The sequence below is a fragment of the Bos taurus genome, chromosome 8, assembly GCF_002263795.3.
Source record: "Bos taurus isolate L1 Dominette 01449 registration number 42190680 breed Hereford chromosome 8, ARS-UCD2.0, whole genome shotgun sequence".
In the NCBI taxonomy this organism is placed as follows: Eukaryota; Metazoa; Chordata; class Mammalia; order Artiodactyla; family Bovidae; genus Bos; species Bos taurus.
Genome location: NC_037335.1, coordinates 61426377 through 61448680, shown reverse-complemented (window position 1 = coordinate 61448680; position 22304 = coordinate 61426377). Strand labels below are relative to the sequence as shown.

At 37.6% G+C, this 22304-nt stretch overlaps 1 protein-coding gene across 4 annotated transcripts in view; it reads right to left on the bottom strand.

Moving 5' to 3' along the window:
• The window catches only part of ZCCHC7 (zinc finger CCHC-type containing 7), a 279596-nt gene that overhangs the window by 40353 nt on the left and 216939 nt on the right, over window positions 1-22304 (bottom strand). For all 4 annotated transcript variants that reach the window (NM_001046100.2, XM_059889030.1, XM_059889029.1 and 1 more), the window contains 3 exon segments: window positions 17952-18122; window positions 19049-19174; window positions 20374-20417. In NM_001046100.2, the coding sequence (NP_001039565.1) occupies window positions 17952-18122; window positions 19049-19174; window positions 20374-20417 (341 nt within the window).

The following is a 22304-nucleotide window of genomic DNA, read 5'->3' as shown; positions in this document are numbered from 1 at the left end:
CCCCTTTAGGTTCAAAAGTGTTTTCTGAAGCTTTACTAGTTTCAGCCCCTAGAAAAATTTTTTAAAATAAAAGAATAATATTAAACATAAAAGTAATGTATATTCACTCTAAGAATAGAAAATACAGATCAACAAAAATAAAAGCCACCTATAATATTACCACCTGAGATAACTGCAAACATTTCAGAATATTTCAATCCAATTTTTTTCTATATACAAGCAATAACAATTAAAACCAAAATAAAAAAAACAATGCCATTTACAAGAAGATGAAATATTTAGGTATAAACCTAAATATGAGGGGATTTGTGCATATGGAAAACTACAAAACTCTGACAAGAGAAACTGTAGAAGATCTAAATAAATGGTAAGGTATATATACCATGTTCATGGATTGGAAGACTCAAAATAGTGGACTCAATTCTCCTCACAGTGATTTACAGATTGAACACAATATTGACCAAAGTCTCATCAAGATTTTTTTCTAAGTACAGACAACTCACTGTACAATTAAATGGAAAGGGAAAAGAACTATAATAGCTACAGCAATTTCATAAAAGAACAAAGTTTAAAGAATCTAATTATATGACTTTTAACACTTACTATAAAGATAGAGAAATCAGGACAGTGTGGTATTGGTGATGGGACAGATACCTAATAAGTGCAACACAACAGAGTTCAGAGTACAGAAATCAATTCACACGAATGTGATCACTGAATCTTCGAAAAAGATACAACAGCAATTCAATGGAAAAAAGACAGTCTATTCAAAAAATAGGGAACAAGTGATTCAGTTCAGTTCAGTTCAGTTGCTCAGTTGTGTCCGACTCTCTGCGACCCCATGAATCGCAGCATGCCGGGCCTCCCTGTCCATCACCAACTCCTGGAGTTCGCTCAGACTCACGTCCATCAAGTCGGTGATGCCATCCAGCCATCTCATCCTCTGTCGTCCCCTTCTCCTGCCCCCAATCCCTCCCAGCATCAGAGTCTTTTCCAATGAGTCAACTCTTCGCATGAGGTGGCCAAAGTACTGAAGTTTCAGCTTTAGCATCATTCCTTCCAAAGAAATCCCAGGGCTGATCTCCTTCAGAATGGACTGGTTGGATCTCCTTGCAGTCCAAGGGACTCACAAGAGTCTTCTCCAACACCACAGTTCCAAAGCATCAATTCTTCGGCACTCAGCCTTCTTCACAGTCCAACTCTCACATCCATACATGACCACAGGGAAAACCATAGCCTTGACTAGAGGGACCTTTGTTGGCAAAGTAATGTCTCTGCTTTTCAATATGCTATCTAGGTTGGTCATAACTTTCCTTCAAAGGAGTAAGCGTCTTCTAATTTCATGGCTGCAATCACCATCTGCAGTGATTTTGGAGCCCCAAAAAATAAAGTCTGACACTGTTTCCTCTGTTTTCCCATCTATTTCCCATGAAGTGATGGGACCAGATCCATGATCTTAGTTTTCTGAATGTTGAGCTTTACCCATATGTAAAAAAATTAGCCTTGCTCTAAACCTCACACTATGCAAACATGAACTCAAAATGCATCAGATTGGAATATAAAACATGAAACTATAAAATGTCTTAAAGAATACAAAAGAGAACACTTTTTTAACTGCAGCTGGGTAACAAGTTCTTGAAAATGGTGCAAAAAGCCTGACCCATAAAAGAAAAGACTTATAAATTGGATTTCACCAGATTTAAAAACTTCTTCTCTGCCAAAACAACAAGAAACAAAAACAAAAAACCAAAAAACTGTCAAGAGAATTAAAAACAAGCCATAAACTAGGAGAAACTTTACAGATATCACATTTCCAGTGAAAGACACAACTAGATATTGGGAAAAAAATCTCAAAATTCTAATTAAAAGTCGAAAAAGGATCTGGACACTTCATCAAAGATGATATATGGACGACAAACAAGCATATGAAAGGATATTCAATACTATTAGCCATTAAGTAAATGCAAACTAAAACCACAGTGAGATAAATACTATCCAACCATTAAAGGGCCAAAATAAAAAATACTAACAATAACAGATGCTGGTGAGGATAGAGAGCAATTAGAACTCTCATTTTGCTGAGAGTCTCATTTTTCTGGTGGGAATGCAAAATTGTACAGACACTCTGGAAAATAATACAGCTGTTTCTTATAAAGTTAAGTATACACTTATCATACGATCTGCAATCTCCATTTGGAAATTTACTCCAGAGAACTGAAAACCATGTTCACACAAAGACTGTACACAAATGCTCCCTGCAGCTTTATATGTGATAATCAATAACTATAAATAATCCAAATGTTCCTCAGTGGAGAAGCAAACTACAATACATCCATAAAACTGAATATTACTGAGGAACAAACTACTGATACATACAGTAACTCATATGAGTCTTCAAATATTATGTGAAAGAAGCTGGTCTCCAAAGTTTACAATGGTATAATTCCATTTACATGAAATTCTCAAAAAGATAAAGCTATAGTAATAGAGAACAGATTAATGGTTGCCAGAATTTAAGGATGAGGGGTGGGTGTGACTATAAATGAGGAAGTTTTTCAGGGTGGTAAAACTGTTTCGTATCCTAGTTGTGGTGGTGTTTACATGAATCTATACATATTCATAAACTGAACATCAAAACAAAAGTAAATTTATTAATAAAGGAAAAAAAGGATGACTAGATTGGCTTACTTACCATACTTAAGATTACTTGCCATATTATTCCTAAAATGTTTATAAGAGGCAATAGAATAGTGCACATTAAATTTCAAGGTAGAAACCTATATACGGGTCAAGAAGCAACAGTTAGAACTGGACATGGAGCAACTGGTTCAAAATTGGGAAAGGAGTATGACAAGGCTGTATATTGTCACCTTGCTTATTTAAGTTATATGCAGAGTACATCATGTGAAATGCTGGACTGGATGAATCAAAAGCTGGAATCAAGATTGCTGGGAGAAATATAAACAACCTCAGTTATGTAGAAGATACTACTCTAATGATAGACAGTGAAGAGGAACTAAAGACCCTCTTGATAAGGGTGAAAGAAGATAGTGAAAAAGCTGGCTTGAAATACAACATTAAAAAAAACTAGGATCATGGCATCCAATCCTATCACTTCATGGCAAATGGAAGGGGGAAAAGTGACAGCAGTGATGGATTTTATTTTCCTGGGTTCCAAAATCACTGCAGAAAGTGACTGCAGCCATGAAATTTTTTTAAAAAGATGCTTGCTCCTTGGAAGGAAAGCTATGAAAACCTAGACAGCATATTAAAAAGCAGAGAAATCACTTTGTCAACAAAGGTCTGTCTAGTCAAAGCTATGGTTTTTCCAGTAGTCATGTATGGATGTGAGAGCTGGACTATAAAGAAAGCTGAGTGCCAAAGAATTGATGCTTTAGAACTGTGGTGTTGGAGAAGACTCTTGAGAATCTCTTGGACTGCAAGGAGATCAAACCAGTCAATCCTAAAGGAAATCAAACCTGAATATCGACTGGAAGGACTAATGATGAAGCTCTCATACTTTGGCCACCTGATATGAAAGAGCTGACTCATTGGAAAAGACCCTGATGCTGGGAAAGACTGAAGGCAAAAGAGAAGGGGGCATCAGAGGATGAATCGTTAGATAGCATCACCTACTCAATGGATATGAATTTGAACAAACTCTGGGAGATAGCTAAGGACAAGGAAGCCTGGTATGCTGCAGTCCATGTGGTCACAAAGAGTTGGGAATGCCTCAGCGACTTAACAACAAGAAAACTATAAAATGAATATATGCTCATTATAAAAACAGAAAATAAAGATCAATAGAAATTTGAAAAACCTTCACCTATAATTCTTGATGTAACTACAGTAAGCAGTTTGGAATACTTCAATTCAAACTTAAATATTTGAGTTGTTTCTAATTTTCATTATTACAAACAACCCAGGCTCTAATGGTAAAGAACCCACCTGCCAATGCACGTAGACATAAGAAATGTGGGTTTTACCCCTGGGTCAAGAAGATCCCCTGGAGAAGGGCATGGCAACCCACTCTGGTATTCTTGCCTGGTGAATCCCATGGACAGAGGAGCCTGGCAGGCTGCAGTCCATAGGGTTGCAGAGTCGGACATGACTAAGCAACTTAGCATGCTGAGATGAACATTCTTGTAGCTGTATATTTGCAAACATCTATCACTTAACTCCAAAAAAGTTATTTAAATGTACTTTTCTAGCACAACCTAACATTGAGTACCATTATTAAGGCATTTTTTCCTACTAATCTGTAAGAGTTTTTTATATTATAGGTAATTATTCCATCATATATTTTATAATAATCTTTTTCAAGTTGTGGTTTGCTATTCAGCTTCATTAATGGTCTCTTTGGATAAAATGCTTTTTTAAAGTTAAGTCTATTTTTTATTTCATTTATGGCTTTTGATATTGGTGTCTTTGTTTCTAGTAAGAGCATTTAACACATTCATTTATTGTGATAATCGATATATTTGGTCCTATTTTGATTCTCAAACTTCTTACACATTCTTATTATTTCTATTTCCCCCTTTCATTTGCTATCTTAAGTTTCCTTTGCCTTATTTTAAAATTAGTAACCTAAAAGTTATATGGCCTATTTTTTCTTCTTTTAGTTAAACTTTAATTTTATTGGAATTGCTATGATCCATATTATTATGGATTTTAAATTTAAAGTTTTTTTTCTAAAATTAGTATTAAGTTTAAAAGCAGATTAAGAGGAAGTATTCAGACATATACTGTATACTTTCCTGATTTCACTGTTCATTGCTGCTTATTCTCTGACTTTTTCAATAAATTTACAAATGCACAATAGCTTGGCTGTATCATCTATTTTTCCCAGAATGCTCTAGCCTCCAGAGATTTCTCTACTGCTTCCTGGTGTTTCGTATTGCATAAGAGAAGTCTGATGCAAACTTGATTGTTATGTGTGTTTGTGTAATGTGTTTTTTGTTTCCACGATTTTTGTTTGTTTGATATTCAGAAATTTCACTAGGATACGTCTAGATGTGGGCTTTTTTTCTCCCCCATATTGACTGTGTGCTCTTTTGATCAGAATTTCCTTTGATCATTTTGCTTTGCATTGCTCTTCCTCTATCTTCTGTATCCACACTGTAAAGAATGAGTTAGGATTCTCTCAGTTTCCTACTATTTTGTTTAGTGAGTTTATTTCTGATTCCATTTTTAATTTACCAATTCTTCATATATGCCTGTAATTATTTTCTATTGCTTCATCTTAAAAAAAAAAAAGGTTTATGTGAATCTTGCCAATGGTGGGAACTAAGGTAGTATCTGCCAAGGACTGCACAGGTCTCTGATCAGTTTATTTATGGAAAAGTTTAGATCTTATCAAGTTTTAGTTTTCTCAATCAGATGTTCAGTTTGATTGTGAGGAAGAGGGAAGGAGTTATATGGATCTGCAAAGTAGGGGTGTTTTATTACACTGATAATCTTTATCTACTCCATTAAAAGACCATTCTTATTGTCCTAGATTCTTACAACTATATTGAGTTCTGTTTAAGCATCCCTAAACCATGTAAAACAAGAGAGGTAGAAGCGGTGATGAGGTGGGTAAGAGAAAAACATTTAATATTAAGACAGTATCATTTACTTCATTACTGACTCCTGCCTAAAATGAAAAACAATAAAAGTGTAGAATAATATTCAACAACATAATTTATTTGAAGATTGAGTCAGGTCTTCCTATATATTTGAAATTCCCCTACTATGATTAGTGTTAGCCACCCTAGAATGATTAGTATTCTTAGAGTATGTACTTTTCCCTGAATATCTGTAACTACAGACATAATTCCACTCCAGTACTCTTGCCTGGAAAATCTCATGGACGGAGGAGCCTGGTAGGCTGCAGTCCATGGGGTCACTGAGGGTCAGACACGACTGAGCGACTTCACTTTCACTTTTCACTTTCATGCATTGGAGAAGGAAATGGCAACCCACTCCAGTGTTCTTGCTTGGAGAATCCCAGGGACGGCGGAGCCTGGTGGGCTGTCGTCTATGGGGTCACACAGAGTCGGACACGACTGAAGTGACTTAGCAGCAGCAGCAGCACAGACATAATTACTTTATATTATATTACTGAAAGCTTGATTAGCTCATCATATTTTATTATATAATTTACTTATTTCTTGAACTTCTTAAATAGCTTATTGTTTGTATTATTTTTTAATCAAGGAAATGATCATTAGATTGGTTGACAACCCCAGGCCCAAGGCTGGGGGCGCTGGCAGCCAAGAGGAGCTACCCCACGTTCGAGGTAAGGAGCGGTGGCTGCATTTTGCTGGAGCAGCCGTGAAGAGATACCCCACGTCCAAGGTAAGAGAAATCCAAGACGGTAGGCACTGAGAGAGGACATCAGAGAGCAGACAGACTGAAACCACAATCGCAGACAATAGGAGAATCTGATCACATGGACCACAACCTTGTCTAACTCAGTGAAACTAAGCCATGCCGTGTGGGGCCACCCAAGACGGATGGGTCATGGTGGAGAGGTCTGACAGAATGTGGTCCACTGGAGAAGGGAATGGCAAACCACTTCAGTGTGCTTGCCTTGAGAATCCCATGAACAGTATGAAAAGGCAAAAAGATAGGACACTGAAAGATGAACTTCCCAGGTCAGTAGGTGCCCAATATGCTACTGGAGATCAGTGGAGAAATAACTCCAGAAAGAATGAAGGAATGGAGCAAAAGCAAAAACAACACCTAGTTGTGGATGGGACTGGTGATAGAAGCAAGGTTTGATGCTGTAAAGAGCAATATTGCATAGGAACCTGGAATGTTAGGTCCATGAATCAAGGCAAATTGGAAGTGGTCAAACAGGAGATGACAAGAGTGAACATCGACATTCTAGGAATCAGTGAACTAAGATGGACTGGAATGCATGAATTTAACTCAGATGCCCATTATATCTACTACTGTGGACAGGAATCCCTTAGAAGAAATGGAGTAGCCATCATAGTCAACAAGAGAGTCCGAAATGCAATACTTGGATGCAATCTCAAAAACGACAGAATGATCTCTGTTCGTTTCCAAGGTAAACCATTCAATATCACGGTAATGAAGTCTATGCCCTGACCAGTAACAGTGAAGAAGCTGAAGTTGAACAGTTCTATGAACTACAAGACCTTCTAGAACTAACACCCAAAAAAGATGTCCTTTTCATTATAGGGGACTGGAATGCAAAAGTAGGAAGTCAAGAAACACCTGGAGTAACAGGCCAATTTGGCCTTGGAGTACAGAATGAAGCAGGGCAAAGGCTAATAGAGTTCTGCCAAGAGAACACACTGGTCATAGCAAACACCCTCTTCCAACAACACAAGAGAAGACTCTACACACGGACATCACCAGATGGTCGACACTGAAATCAGATTGATCATATTCTTTGCAGCCAAAGATGGAGAAGCTCTATACAGTCAGCAAAAACAAGACTGGGGGCTGACTGTGGCTCAGACCATGAACTTCTTATTGCCAAATTCAGACTGAAATTGAAGAAAGTGGAGAAAACCACTAGACCATTCAAGTATGACCTAAATCAAATCCCTTATGACTATACAGTGGAAGTGAGAAATAGATTTAAGGGACTAGATCTGATAGACAGAGTGCCTGATGAACTATGGATGGAGGTTTATGACATTGTACAGGAGACAGGAATCAAGAAAAAGAAATGCAAAAAATGCAAAATGGCTGTCTGAGGAGGCCTTACAAATAGCTGTGAAAAGAAGGGAAGCAAAAAGCAAAGGAGAAAAGGAAAGATATACCCATTTGAAAGCAGAGTTCCAAAGAATAGCAAGGAGAGCCTTCCTCAGCGATCAATGCAAAGAAATAGAGGAAAACAATAGAATAGCAAAGACTAGAGATCTCTTCAAGATAATTAGAGATACCAAGGGAATATTTCATGCAAAGATGGGCTCAATAAAGGACAGAAATGGTAGGGACCTAATAGAAGCAGAAGATATTAAGAAGAGGTGGCAAGAATACACAGAAGAACTGTACAAAAAAGATCTTCATGACCCAAATAATCACGATGGTGTGATCACTCACCTAGAGCCAGACATGGTGGAATGTGAAGTCAAGTGGGCCGTAGGAAGCATCAGTACGAACAAAGCTAGTGGAGGTGAGGAAATTTCAGTTGAGCTATTTCAAATCTTAAAAGATGATGCTGTGAAAGTGCTGCACTCAATATGCCAGCAAATTTGGAAAACTCAGCAGTGGCCACAGGACTGGAAAAGGTCAGTTTTCATTCCAATCCCAAAGAAAGGCAATGCCAAAGAATGCTCAAACTACCACACAATTGCACTCATCTCACATGCTAGTAAAGTACTGCTTAAAATTCTCCAAGCCAGGCTTCAGCAATACGTGAACCGTGAACTTCCAGATGTTCAAGCTGGATTTAGAAAAGGCAGAGGAACCAGAGATCAAATTCCCAACATCCACTGGATCATCAAAAAAGCAAGAGAGTTCCAGAAAAACATCTCTTTCTGCTTTATTGACTATGCCAAAGCCTTTGATCACGATAAACTGTGGAATATTCTAAGAGAGACAGGAATACCAAACCACCTGACCTGCCTCTTGAGAAACCTACATGCAGGTCAGGAAGCAACAGTTAGAACTGGACATGGAACAGACTGGTTCCAAATTGGGAAAGGAGTATGTCAAGGCTGTATATGTCACCCTGATTATTTAACTTATATGCAGAGTATACCATGAGAAACGCTGGGCTGGATGAAGCACAAGCTGGAATCAAGATTGCTGGGAGAAATATCAATAACCTCAGATATGATGATGACACCACTCTTACGGCAGAAAGTGAAGAAAAACTAAAGAGCCTCTTGATTAAAGTGAAAGAGGAGAGTGAAAAATTGGCTTAAGCTCAACATTCAGAAAATGAAGATCATGGCATCTGGTCCCATCACTTCATGGCAAATAGATGGGGAAACAGTGCAAACAGTGGTTGACTTTATTTTTTTGCACTCCAGAATCACTGCAGATGTTGACTGCAGCCATGAAATTAAAAGATGCTTGCTCCTTGGAAGGAAAGTTATGACCAATCTAGACAGCATATTAAAAAGCAGAGACATTACTTTGCCAACAAAGGTCTGTCTAGTCAAGGCTATGGTTTTTCCAGTGGTCATGTATGGATGTGAGAGTTGGACTATAAAGGAAGCTGAGCACAGAAGAATTGATGCTTTTGAACTGTGGTGTTGGAGAAGAATCTTGAGAGTTTCTTGGACTGCAAGGAGGTCCAACCAGTCCATCCTTAAGGAGATCAGTCCTGAGTGTTCACTGGAAGGACTGATGTTGAAGTTGAAACTCCAAATCTTTGGCCACCTGATGCGAAGAACTGACTCATTGGAAAAGACCCTGATGCTGGGAAAGATTGAGGGCAGGAGGAGAAGGGGACGATAGAGGATGAAATGGTTGGATGGCATCACCAAGTCAATGGACATGAGTTGGGTAAACTCCAGGAGTTGGTGATAGACAGGGAGGCCTGGCGTGCTGTGGTCCATGGGGTTGCAAAGAGTCAGACGTGACTGAGCAACTGAACCGAACTTAACTGAAATGTTACAATGTGTAAATTTAAGGTACATGGCCTTGCTACTTTGATACTTTTATATACTGTAATATGACTGTCAAGGAAGTAATATTTATCATGCTACATCATTACTGTACAGTATTATAGATTATATTCATTGTACTGTGCTTATTTACTGCTAGTTTCAAGTTTGTACCCTTAAATACCATCTATATTATACCTCCACTTCTATCCCCTGGTAAATACCATTTTACTATTCTTTTTTCTTTTAATAGGTTTTACTTTTATTTTCAGATTCCACATTTAAGTGATATTATGTAATAGTTGTCTTTGTCTGACTTATCTTGCTTATCATAATGCTCAACGTGTATCCTTGCTGTCACAAATGGCAGGATATCTTTCTTTCTCATGTGGCTGAATAATATCCCACTGCATATATATCTTGTATCTTTTTTATCCACTCATCCACTGATCGACATTTGGGCTGTTTCCATACCCTGGCCTATTGTGAATGATTCTGCTGTAAACATGGATGTGCTATCTTGTCAAAGCCCTGATTCCATTTCTTTTGGGCATATACTCAGAAGTGGAACTGCTGGATCATATGATAGCTTTAGTTTTAATTTTTCGAGGAATTTCTGTATTGTTTTCCATAGAGGCTAAATTAATTTACATTCTCACCAACAGTATGTAAGGGGCTGCCTTTTCACCACATCTTCACAAGCACTTGAATTCTTGATGGCCATTCTAACAGTTGTGAGGTGTATCATATAATATGAGCAAACCAAATTCAAGAACACATTAAAAGGATTATCACCATGGCCAAGTGCAATGTATATATACCTGGATGCAAGAATATTTTAACATATGTAAATCAGTAAGTATAATTCATTACATACCTCAAAATAACATAATAAAGATCATATATGATAAACCCACCGTTAACATTATAATCATTGAAGAAAAACTGAAAGGGTTTCTTCTAAGATCAGCTACCAGACAAAGTTGCCCACTCTCACCACCCCTATTCAGTTGTCACAGATAGTTGTCAGTTATCTGCGGGGGACTGGTTCCAGGAGCTCCTGTGGATACTAAAATCCTTGGAAGCTGAAGTCCCTTGTATAAAATGGTATAGTTCAATAAATACAGTTGGCCCTTAGTATCCCTGTATGTGAAACCCATGGATATGGAGAGCTGACTGTACTGGAAGTCCTAGCTAGAGCAATTAGGCAAGACAAAGAAATAACAGGCATTCAAATTGGAAAGAAAGGAGAAAAACTGTCATTATTTGCTGACAATATGATCTTATATAAAGAAAATCTTAAAGAATTAGTAAAAAAAAAAAACTCTTGGAACTAATCAATGATTAGTTGGTTAGTGGCAACTAATTAAGTGGTAGGTTACAAAATCAACTTATAGAAATTACTGGCATTCCTTCATACTAATGATGAAGTATCTAAAAAAGAAGTGAAGAGAGATGTCTCATTCATAACAGCTTCCAAAATAATAAAAGTTAATAATAAACTGAGCCAAGGAAGTGAAAAATCTGTACAGTGAAAACGAATTTTTCTGAAAAAATTAAGAGGACACAAACAAATGGCAAGACATCCATGTTTATGCATCAGAAGACTGCTGTTTTTTCAAAGATGAGTAAACTAACAAAGATGATGTCCATAATTAAGACTCTGAATACTTTCAGAGGTTGAAAATCTTTTCCAGTTGCTGTATTTTCTTTCACTGTGTACTATTTAAGGAAGATGACCAGACCCAATCAAAAAGTTGTATGGGATTTATCAAGTTCAGGGGAGTTGACCTTAGCTGTAATGCTTAATAAGTAAAACTTTTAGCTACCAAGTGTTAATGAAGATCTGACTTCCTTAATTTCATTTTCCAAACTCATAGCTTAGATAACTAAGCTCCAGAATTTGTCCTTATTATTGGATTTAAAATTTAAATTTAACTGCAAAGTGAGAACTAGAATGAGTTAGATATTTAACAAAATTCCCAGGGGCCTGCTGGCTTTATTTATCAAAGACTGCACTGAAGATTAAATTCCTAAGTCCCACAAAATTCTCAATAAAATAATAAAGTTTATTTATCTTTTCATTTTTAGAGTTGTTTGCTTTAGAGACTGTACAGGGACAATCTTTCTCCTCTTTTGGTGGAAGCCAGGGGGTCTGGAAAAGGAACCATTTCTATCCTCTACAAACTTATTCTTAAATCTTTCATGAAAAATACAGAAACCTGCTCTCAATCTGCTAGTTCTACTGAAAGTGACTAATACTAATCCATGAGGCATGTGCTATAGGGAGACTTGGGGAGGCTGGGGGAATTCATCCGGTTAGTCAGATATGACTAGAAAGCATACCATTCAGTTGAACTTCAAAATAAGGATTGGTCTCTTCTTCAGACTTTGTGCTAAATTATACTCCTTCAGTTAAGTGTGGAACTTTTTCCCTGCTAAGGTTATTTCCATAAGGTTAAACATAATTTTAACCACAAAAGTTTACATATTCATTTATTAGGTGGTTTGGGAACAGTTCCAAAGAATTATTAATGACTAATTCTGGGATTTACTCCTTGAACAATGAATACACATGAATTTTCACTCACATTATCATGAGTTTTTCAAACACCCATCAAGAGAATAAGAGACCTCTAAGCACAGAAATCTACTTAACTTCCTAGATGAGGTGTTGTCTCCCAGGTAAATAAGCATTTTATAAGCTTATTCAACCTTTTTTTTTAATTAAGCAAAACAATCAATCCCAGCCATGACTCCTTTCTTCAACATTATGCTTAAATATTGAAATGCTGTGAAAAGTGAGAATAACAACTATATCTAACCTGATTTTCCTTATTCTCAATAAAGTCAGTTAAATAGTCAGGTGTCAGCAGAACCACATATTTAACTGAATGCATATATCAAACTATTACAAGGAAATCAGTTCTGAATATTCATTAGAAGGACTGATGCTGAAGCTGAAACTCCAATACTTTGGCCACCTGATGCAAAGAACTGGCTCATTTGAAAAGACCCTGATGCTGGGAAAGATTAAACGCAGAAGAGAAGGGGATGACAGAGGATGAGGTGGTTGGATAGCATCACCAACTCGATGGATATGAGTTTGAGTAAGCTCAGGGAGTTGGTGATGGACAGGGACGCCTGGCATGCTGCAGCCCATGGGGTTGCAAAGAGTCAGACACGACTGAGTGACTGAACTGAACTGATTCTTATTTGGAAAATATTTTCATCTATTTTATAATGTTAGTTGCTCAGTCGTGTCTGACTCTTCGCAACCCCATAGAGTAAATATAGCCCACCAGGTTCCTCTATATATACTATATATAGAATTCTCTAGATAAGAATACTGGAGTGGGTAGCCATTCTCTTCTCCAGGGGATCTTCCTGAAACAGGGATCGAACCAGATCTCCCGCACAGCAGCAGATTCTTTACTGTCTGAGCCAATGATATTTTAAATAAGTTTATTATCAAAGGTGTTTATTATATCCACAATATCTGCATGTTTAAGACAGAAACTTGAGAGGATATTCTGAGGACTTAAACTGACAACATCTAGACTGTCAGTAAGTGAATCTTCTCCATGTACTTTCATGAACTACAGCATCATTTTAACTTTCAGACCTTCAGCAAAGCCTAACTTTACAATGTATACAGACAGTTTTAAATTCTCTTTTTATGTACAGGCTATCAGCAAAAAGAGAGACTCTGGTAGATTTAAAATTTAGATTCTTTTTACACTTCAGATTCTCTTCCTTTGGAAGGTACCAATAATGTAGGTTGACTTATAAAGGCCTTGAGCCATCTTTCTACCCTTTACATTGGAAAACTCTGGAAGTTCACACCATTACTTTTATACAATAGTTAACAAGTGAAGAGCTTTTCCAAAATCACTGCAGATGGTGACTGCAGCCATGAAATTAAAAGATGCTTACTCCTTGGAAGGAAAGTTGTGACCAACCTAGACAGCATATTAAAAAGCAGAGACATTACTTTGCCAACAAAGGTTCGTCTAGTCAAGGCTATGGTTTTTCCTGTGGTCATGTATGGATGTGAGAGTTGGACTGTGAAGAAGGCTGAATGCCGAAGAATTGATGCTTTTGAACTGTGGTGTTGGAGAAGACTCTCGAGAGTCCCTTAGACTGCAAGGAGATCCAATCAGTCCATTCTGAAGGAGATCAGCCCTGGGATTTCTCTGGAAGGAATGATGCTAAAGCTGAAACTCCAGTACTTTGGCCACCTCATGCGAAGAGTTGACTCATTGGAAAAGACTCTGCTGCTGGGAGGGATTGGGGGCAGGAGGAGAAGGGGATGACAGAGGATGAGATGGCTGGATGGCATCACTGACTTGATGGATATGAGTTTGAGTGAACTCCGGGAGTTGGTGATGGACAGGGAGGCCTGGTGTACTGCGATTCATGGGGTCGCAAAGAGTCGGATATGACTCAGCGACTGAACTCAACTGAAGAGCTTTCCAAGCAGAATTCAGGAGTCATAGCAAGAATATGAATATTACTCATGAGTTTTCATTAATAATTGTCTTTATACATTTAACTGGTGCTCTGGTATTACACAGATCCTGATGTGGCAATAGGGGTGTAAAAAGTAAAGATGGAAGTTTCTTAATCTCCTTAATTTATAAGAGGTTAGGGCATCTACAGTTACCCAGGGCTTCATAAATTCCAGTAGGTGGGAAGATGAAAATGACAAAGAAGGCTGAAGAACATCATGGTCAGAGAGTCTTAGCCTTAAATAAGTCAAAGATATATACACAAAGAGGGAGGAGAATTGATTTAGAAATAGTAGCAGCCAGTGACTCATTGTAAAAGACCTTGAAGCTTGGAAATGAGGGCAAGAGAAGGGGGTGGCAGAGGATGAGATGTTTCAATAAAATCACTGATTCAATGGACATGAGTTTGAGCAAACTCCGGGAGATGGTGAAGGACACGGAAGCCCAGCATGCTGCAATTCATGGGTCACACAGAGTCGGACATGACTTAGTGACCAAACAACAATGGCCAGTGAGAAAGAGCTTGATCCTAATCAGCTTAATTCAGAGGTATGTGGGTCAAGAAAGAATGAGCAGCAAGAATTTGAGAATGCTGCAGGGGAAACAATATTTTCTGTGGAGGGCCAGGTTTCAAGACAGATTTAAAGCAAGTATGGGATTAGCTGAATAGTTTCACCAATCTGGGGCCAGAAAGAAACTCCTTCCAAGTGAATCCTCAAGAAGAGCTTCTGGGATAGTGGAAGGACTTCTAAGTTTCTTCAGAAAAAGTCAGTGGAGGACCTCCCTGGAGGTAATGTGGATAGGAATTTGCCTGCCAATGTAGGGCACATGGGTTCAATCCTTGGTCCAGAAAGACACCACATGCCGTAGAGCAACTAAGTCCATGAGCCACAACTACGGAGCCTGAGGTCTAGAATCCACGAGTCGCAACTACTGAGCTGAAGTTGCTGCAACTACTGAAGGTCGTGTGCCGAGCCTATGTTCCACAGTAAGAGAAGCCTGAGTACTGTAACTAGAGAGTAGCCCCCTGCTTCACAACTAGAGAAAGCCTGCATGCAGCAATGAAGACCTAGTGCAGACAAAAACAAAAAGTCAGTAAAGCTCAGTTGTGATGGGGCTCCAAGGGAATCCTATACCAGGTGGGCAGACTGAGAAAAGATCGATTCATGTCCAGAACTTTCACCATGTAATTAAAAAAAACAAAACAAAACACAATGGCAGATCTTTGCAGATTTAGGGTAAAAGGTGATGGCTTCTCTGAAGCCAGCCACAGTTAACCCTATCTTAAAAATGTATAATAACTGGGGTTATTAATCCTCAAGGCCATTTTAGATAAGGAGTTTAACATACATTAAAGGCCAAAATTAAGAAGCTAAGCAGAATGAGCTACAGATTTAATCATAGCTAACTACATAACCTTTAACAAACCATTCTTAACTGTTCTGTACTGTGCTTTCCTATTAAAAAAAAACTACTCATGACAATGTCTGAGCCTCTTCTGTTTTCACAGACAAGTTAGACCATGTTTCTAAGAGCTCTTTGGAAGAAAGAAGTTAAAAAATATGCTTTTAAACCTAACTGCCAAACTAGAAAATCTTGCTAAGAAATTATCATTGACAACTTAATGCAGAGAATAACAGAATAAATCTAAGACAACTTAAAACTTACTATTTTTAAGAGCTAGTAAATATTGAAAAATAAGTTTAAAACTACTTTGGAGTGAAATGACAATGTCCATCTTAATACTTTGTCTTGAGACTCATATTCAACCTCACTAGGGCCTAAGAAATAAAAATTGAAACAGTAAGATATAATTTTCTCCTTATCTGAATGTCCAAAAATTTAAAGATTGATTACAACTATGGTTGAGAGTACTTTAGGACACTGCTAGCAGATGGATACACTGGTTCAATCTTTTAGAAGAGTAATCTGGCAATATTTATGCATATATACTCTGATGGCCAAAAGTGAAGAGGAACTAAAGAGCCTCTTGATGAGGGTGAAACAGGAGAGTGAAAAAGCTGGCTTGAAACCCCTCCCCCCCAAAAAAAGAAAAAAAAGATCATGGCATCTGGTTCCATCAATTCGTGGCAAAGAGAAGAGGAAAAAGTAGAAGCAGTAAGAGCTTTTATTTTATTGGGTTCCAAAATCACTGCAGATAGTGACTGCAGCCATGAAATTAGAAGACGTTTGCTCCTTGGAAGGAAAATTATGACAAACCTAGACAGCATATTAAAAATTAGACACATCACTTTGCTGACAAGGGTCCATATAGTCAAAGTTATGGTTTTTCCAGTAGTCATGTACAGATGTGACAGTTGGACCATAAAGAAAGTTGAGCACTGAAGAACTGATCCTTTCAAATTGTAGTGCTAGAGAAGACTCTTGAGGATCCCTTGGACAGCAAGGAGATCAAATCAGTAAATCCTAAAGGAAATCAACCCTGGCTATTCATTGGATGGACTGTTCCTAAAGCTCCAATACTTTGGTCACCTGATGTGAAGAGCTGACTTATTGGAAAAGACCCTGATGCTAGGAAAGATTGAAGGTAAGAGGAAAAGTGGCTGACAGAGGATGAGATGGTTAGATAGCATCACCAACTCAATGGACATGAATATGAGCAAACTCCAGGAGATACTGGAGCACAGACAAGCCTGGCATGCTACTGTCCATGGGGTCGCAAAGAGTCGGACACGACTTAGTGACTGAACAACAAATGTATATATATCCTTTAATAATATAATTTCATTTAGAATACAGCTTACTGAAATATACTCTTACATGAATGAAGAGATATAAAAACATGGTAAAAACATGTTTACAGCAGTACTGTTTGCTTAAAAAAATCTAAATGTATTGGTAGAGAAATAGCTGGATAACTGGTAAAAAAAAAAAAAGAGAATAAAGGTTAGCCATGAGAAAGACAGCCTTTATGAACTGATACAGAGACATATTCATAAAGAATTAACTGGAAAAAAATTAACTTACCAGACAGTGACCCTATTTTTGTTTATAAAAGCCCTTTAGAAACTATAATCAATAACTATTATAATATTTACATAAGAAACACATATACCAAACATTTATCCCAATAGACAGTCATATTAATGTTTTAAGCAAAAGGCTCTAGGCATAATTCAATATATGCAAAATTTTAAAAATATTTGTGCTTTGTATCATGTCTTCGGGAAGAACAAGTTAAAGGAAAAGGTTCCTACTTTTTGTGAGGGCATACTTAATTCTATAGCCCTTCTGGTTGAAACTGTGACTAGAACCCCACAAACATTTATAACACGACACAAAATGACATCTAAAATAACAATGTGCTAAAATTCAATGTGTTACAAGTAACTGAAATATCTTCTAAGTTACTTCTGTCTTTTAAAACTAACGAAAGATCTAAGATAAGCAGATTTAAAGTGTTGGTGGCTTGTCTTTCTTGCATGAGACTACTGTATCACCAAGAGCCATCAATAAGCAGGCTTCAAAAGACCTTTGTACACAACTATTAAGTATTTATATGTATGTATTTCATCTAACTATGAATAGGTGCAGACATTTTACATGTTTTTTATTACATACCTCTTTAATTTGAAACTTTACTTTGGCAAACACATTATGCCAAAGAGGCTAGCACAGGTTTACAGTTTTTGTTGATGCTGCTTCCGGATGAACCATTCAGTAGGATCCCTATCCTGAGATATTATAGTACTGATATACATGATCTGTGGCCAAAGGGACATTGATTGACTATTATTATACACAGAGCAGAGAAACATTCTTTTAAGTAGGCTGGCAGATGGTTACAAATTGGCATGATGCCCCCAAAGCCTGGCAAATTAGTCATTTGCTAGATACTCACATCAGCATAGTGGCCTATCATATCACATCGGTCACAGCGTTTTCTCCAGGAAGCTCTTTCAAGACATCTGTGAGTGGAAGACATAGGCAAAGAACAGCCTAAGCAAAAGCGGGCCGGACAGGCATACTGGAGGTGTCCTCTCTCGGAACAGAGGCAGCAGGGCCGGACTTTCTATGTGGCAAACAAACAAAAAAAAATCTCTTTAGCAAAATACTTCAGTCTCAAATAGAATACTTATTTTTCAGTATAATTGCTTAAAAAATTATTTCCATTTGGGAACTCAATGAAGGTCAAATCAAACATAACTGTAAAATCAAACAAAAGATCTTAAGTCAGAGTCTTAACAAAAGCCAGCTGTGTTCTGTGGTTGCCACAAAGGCTTAGTCCACATGTATACTATTAGCTGGCATCTATTCTTATGCCTTGCTTTGTAGAACACCGACAAAGTCGAGTGTATCTAAGATGGAAAGTAGCATGATGAGGATCTGGAAGCTAAGTCTAGGAGAAAGATACAGAAAGAGGTTGCTTTGCCTGAAGAAACAAAGGTAAAAGAGGAAACAAGAGAGCCAGCTCAAATACCTGAAGACGGTCATTTGGAAGAAGGAGTAGGTAAGGGATGAAATATTTGTTAAGGGCTCACTAAGTGTCAAGAAATGTCTAAGAGTTCTGTGTTATTTCAAAGGCTAATGTATCTGTTGAACATAATTTACATCGATAAACATTTATAAATGCCTAAAATTATAATCTAGCAACGAAAATTATCCCACAATGAAACAAGCTGTGTCATAAAGCAGAAGACTTAGAACCAAAAACGAGTCTCAAGAATCAATCTGATCCAACCTCCTCATTTTATAGTAAAGAAAAGAGAAGCACAAAAGGTGAAATGATTTGCCTAAGGTTGTACAACTACTAATGGGATAGTGAAATTGATTCTGGTTGTAGATTTATTATCCTTTACTACTACTCGAGGCTGTGACCTACAAGAACATTTAACATGAAATGTAACCCATATATTACATAACATTTGAATTTGAAGGTATTAAGGGTTCTAACCCTACTATTTTAACAATATGGAAAGAAACATTTATTTCACATACTTGTGGGAAGGGGCAGTTTTTTGACAAATGGCCACATTTGTCACAATTTCTACAGGTAACATTTTTGTTGGCTGTATAGTATCGATGGGTCCATCTTCCAGATGATCTTTTATTACCTATCTGTGCCTAAGGAAAAAAAAGATCAAAAATTAAAATTATTTCACTGTTCAACAGAATTAACAATCATAATCTGTTCAATTTAGAAGCTAGCAACAGGGAACTTTACGTTCTTAAAGGAGTTAGAAAAATTTTAGAGGGTACCATGAAGACAACTCTACTTTTTGTTTGCCCATCTCTTGTATTCTTTTACACTTCTCCATGAGTCCATTTCTTTTCTATCTTTCTCTGCTTATAGTTCAGGTCTAGTAAGGGCACTGATGCATCATTTAGACATTACAGTGGCACTCAGAGTCAAAGATATTGCTGACATATATCTGAACGTATACCACATTTTTCTGAACGAGAAGCTTGCTTAAATTTTTAGTTAGGGGTTGGCATTTTTTATGATTTTGCCCTTTACAAAGTTATAAAACCACAGAGCCACCAAATACATTCCTTCTTTTGAACAGCCCAGGGTTAATCCCTACAAACTGGATTTTAACTTCTAAGAGAGAAAAAGATACTGTCCTCCCCCTAGAGTCCTTTTAAGATCTATTCTTCCTACACTGATCCAATTCTAGATGTCCCATATTCTAGCCAAAATCCAATATCATGCAAGAGAGTAGTAGCAAAACATATGATACGGACTATCTAAAGAGGAAAAACTAAATGTCAACCATGCTTTTATCTTGTTTGGTTTAATTTTTGAAAAAAAGTTCATATTTCACTTATTATTCTACTGAATTAGCCAAGTAGGTCTCAAAAGGAGACACAATATAATTATCTCTTAAAACTTTCCTTATACCAAATTGTAAAATTATTCTCTTCTCTAGCCATCTGTCACAATTAAGGCTAATAATTGAGAAAGACAAACACCTGCCACATCCTAAATATAGACTAACCATTTCCTTACACTGAAGAAGCAGTTATTTCCGGTGTTGATCTTGAGTGGTACCAGGCAAAATGGGCTGAGAGGACCCATCATAGCAGAGAAGAAGCAAAAGGGATAGGGGGCTAAATCATTATGGCAATTAACTGACTGGAGAAAATCAAGGCTTAACCATACTTCTGAAAAATTCAACCACCCATAAACTAAAATTAAACTTTTTCTTACAAGATACTTGGATTGCTGCTACGTTTAAAAAGCTCATTAAGTCAACACAATGAAGTAAAAGGAAACTATGAATCAAAGGAAATTAATCTATTATTCATAACTTTGATTTTACCTCAATGTCTTTGTCACTGATGAACCAGTTCACATCATCTTCTCCTACAAAACAAATAAAACATGTTACTCAATCTTTACACCTTTAAAGCACTTGATTGACAATAATTATTCAATTCGTTAATACTGATACTGAACTACAAAGGAATATTGAGAAATGTAAATCCCTTAACATCTTGACTCTGTTACTACTTCTGTGGCTCTGAAAATACTTAACCTCTCTTAATCTCAGTTTCCTTACCTGTGAAATGGGAGTAACAGTATTTTCCCTGTATAGTATACCTAAAAAATCATATGAGATGTGTGAATCAGATGAGATATGTGAAAATGCTTTGAACATAATCAAACTGTAAATCTCTGAAGGGACCAAAAACCCAACAGCAGGTGCAAAAAAGAAATCTTATCTGAACTTCCCTTATCTGACTAAAGCCTGTCTCATGAGCTAGCTGCCACAGCCCCTTTCCCCAACTCAGAGGTCTCTAATCAGGAAAGTCACAGACCATGGGTACCAGGACATTCCTCCAAAATTGTGGAAAGACCCACATCACAACCTTCTATCTTCGGAAGCTCTAAATTCTCCCTTCTGTTAAGTTGGTATACAAACTTTTATCCTTCAGCAAGTTACTCGTTACTGAGTGCTTCCACCTTTGGTCTTTTCTCCTGTTACTCTCTCTACTGTCAGTTAATTAATTCGCAGGCCTCCCCATCATTCAGACCCACGTAGGTAGAAGAAAGATTTTTCCTTCCAATATCAGTATTAACTGTGTCCACCAGATTCTCACTGTAGTTGACTTTCATTGTAACGTTTTAAAAAGTTGGACTCAATATTATCTCATGATTAGAGCTAGGAATTTAGCACTGTATTTCACAACATCAAAAATAGTGAAATAAGAGAGGTCAAATATCTAGCAGCTGGTGATTGGTTTAAAAATACAACTGTAAAAACCTAGCTGGGTGGGGAGCTCTACCTTTTCCTTTATCAGCTGTTTTCTTCTCCTTGCACTGCCCCTTTAAAAACTTGCAAATGGTTGCTATTCCCTTGGTCCACCCATGGCCAAGGAGGAAGGGACATATGACTAATGCAGAAGCTAAGGTGTCAACAACGGACTGAATGATTTTTTTCTTCCCCTAAAGCAAAGTTAAGATTTCCTCCTTTCTCCTACCTACCCTTCTTTTCTATCTCAAAAAAACAAAAACAAAACAAAAAAACCCCACAAATTGAGCTTGACTCTTCTTTGAAAGGAATTCTGTGGACACATGAAGTAATCTACATTTTCCCAGGACCACCCTTATGGCAGAAAGTGAAGAAGAACTAAAGAGCCTCTTGATGAAAGTGAAAGAGGAGAGTGAAAAAGTTGGCTTAAAGCTCAACATTCAGAAAACGAAGATCATGGTATCCGGTCCCATCACTTCATGGCAAATAGATGGGGAAACAGTGCAAACAGTGGCTGACTTTATTTTTCTGGGCTCCAAAATCACTGTGGATGGTGACTGCAGCCATGAAATTAAAAGACGCTTACTCCTTGGAAGGAAAGTTATGACCAACCTAGATAGCATATTGAAAAGCAGAGACATTATTTTGCCAACAAAGGTCCATCTAGTCAAGGCTATGGTTTTTCCAGTAGTCATGTATGGATGTGAGGGTTGGACTATAAAGAAAGCTGAGTGCCGAAGAATTGATGCTTTTGAACTGTGGTGTTGGAGAAGACTCTTGAGAGTCCCTTGGACTGCAAGGAGATCCAACCAGTTCATCCTAAAGGAGATCGGTCCTGGGTGTTCATTGGAAGGACTGATGTTAAAGCTGAAACTCCAATACTTTTGCCATCTGATACGAAGAGCTGACTCATTTGAAAAGACCCTGATGCTGCGAAAGATTGAGGGCAGGAGGAAAAGGGGATGACAGGGGATGAGATGGCTGGATGGCATCACCGA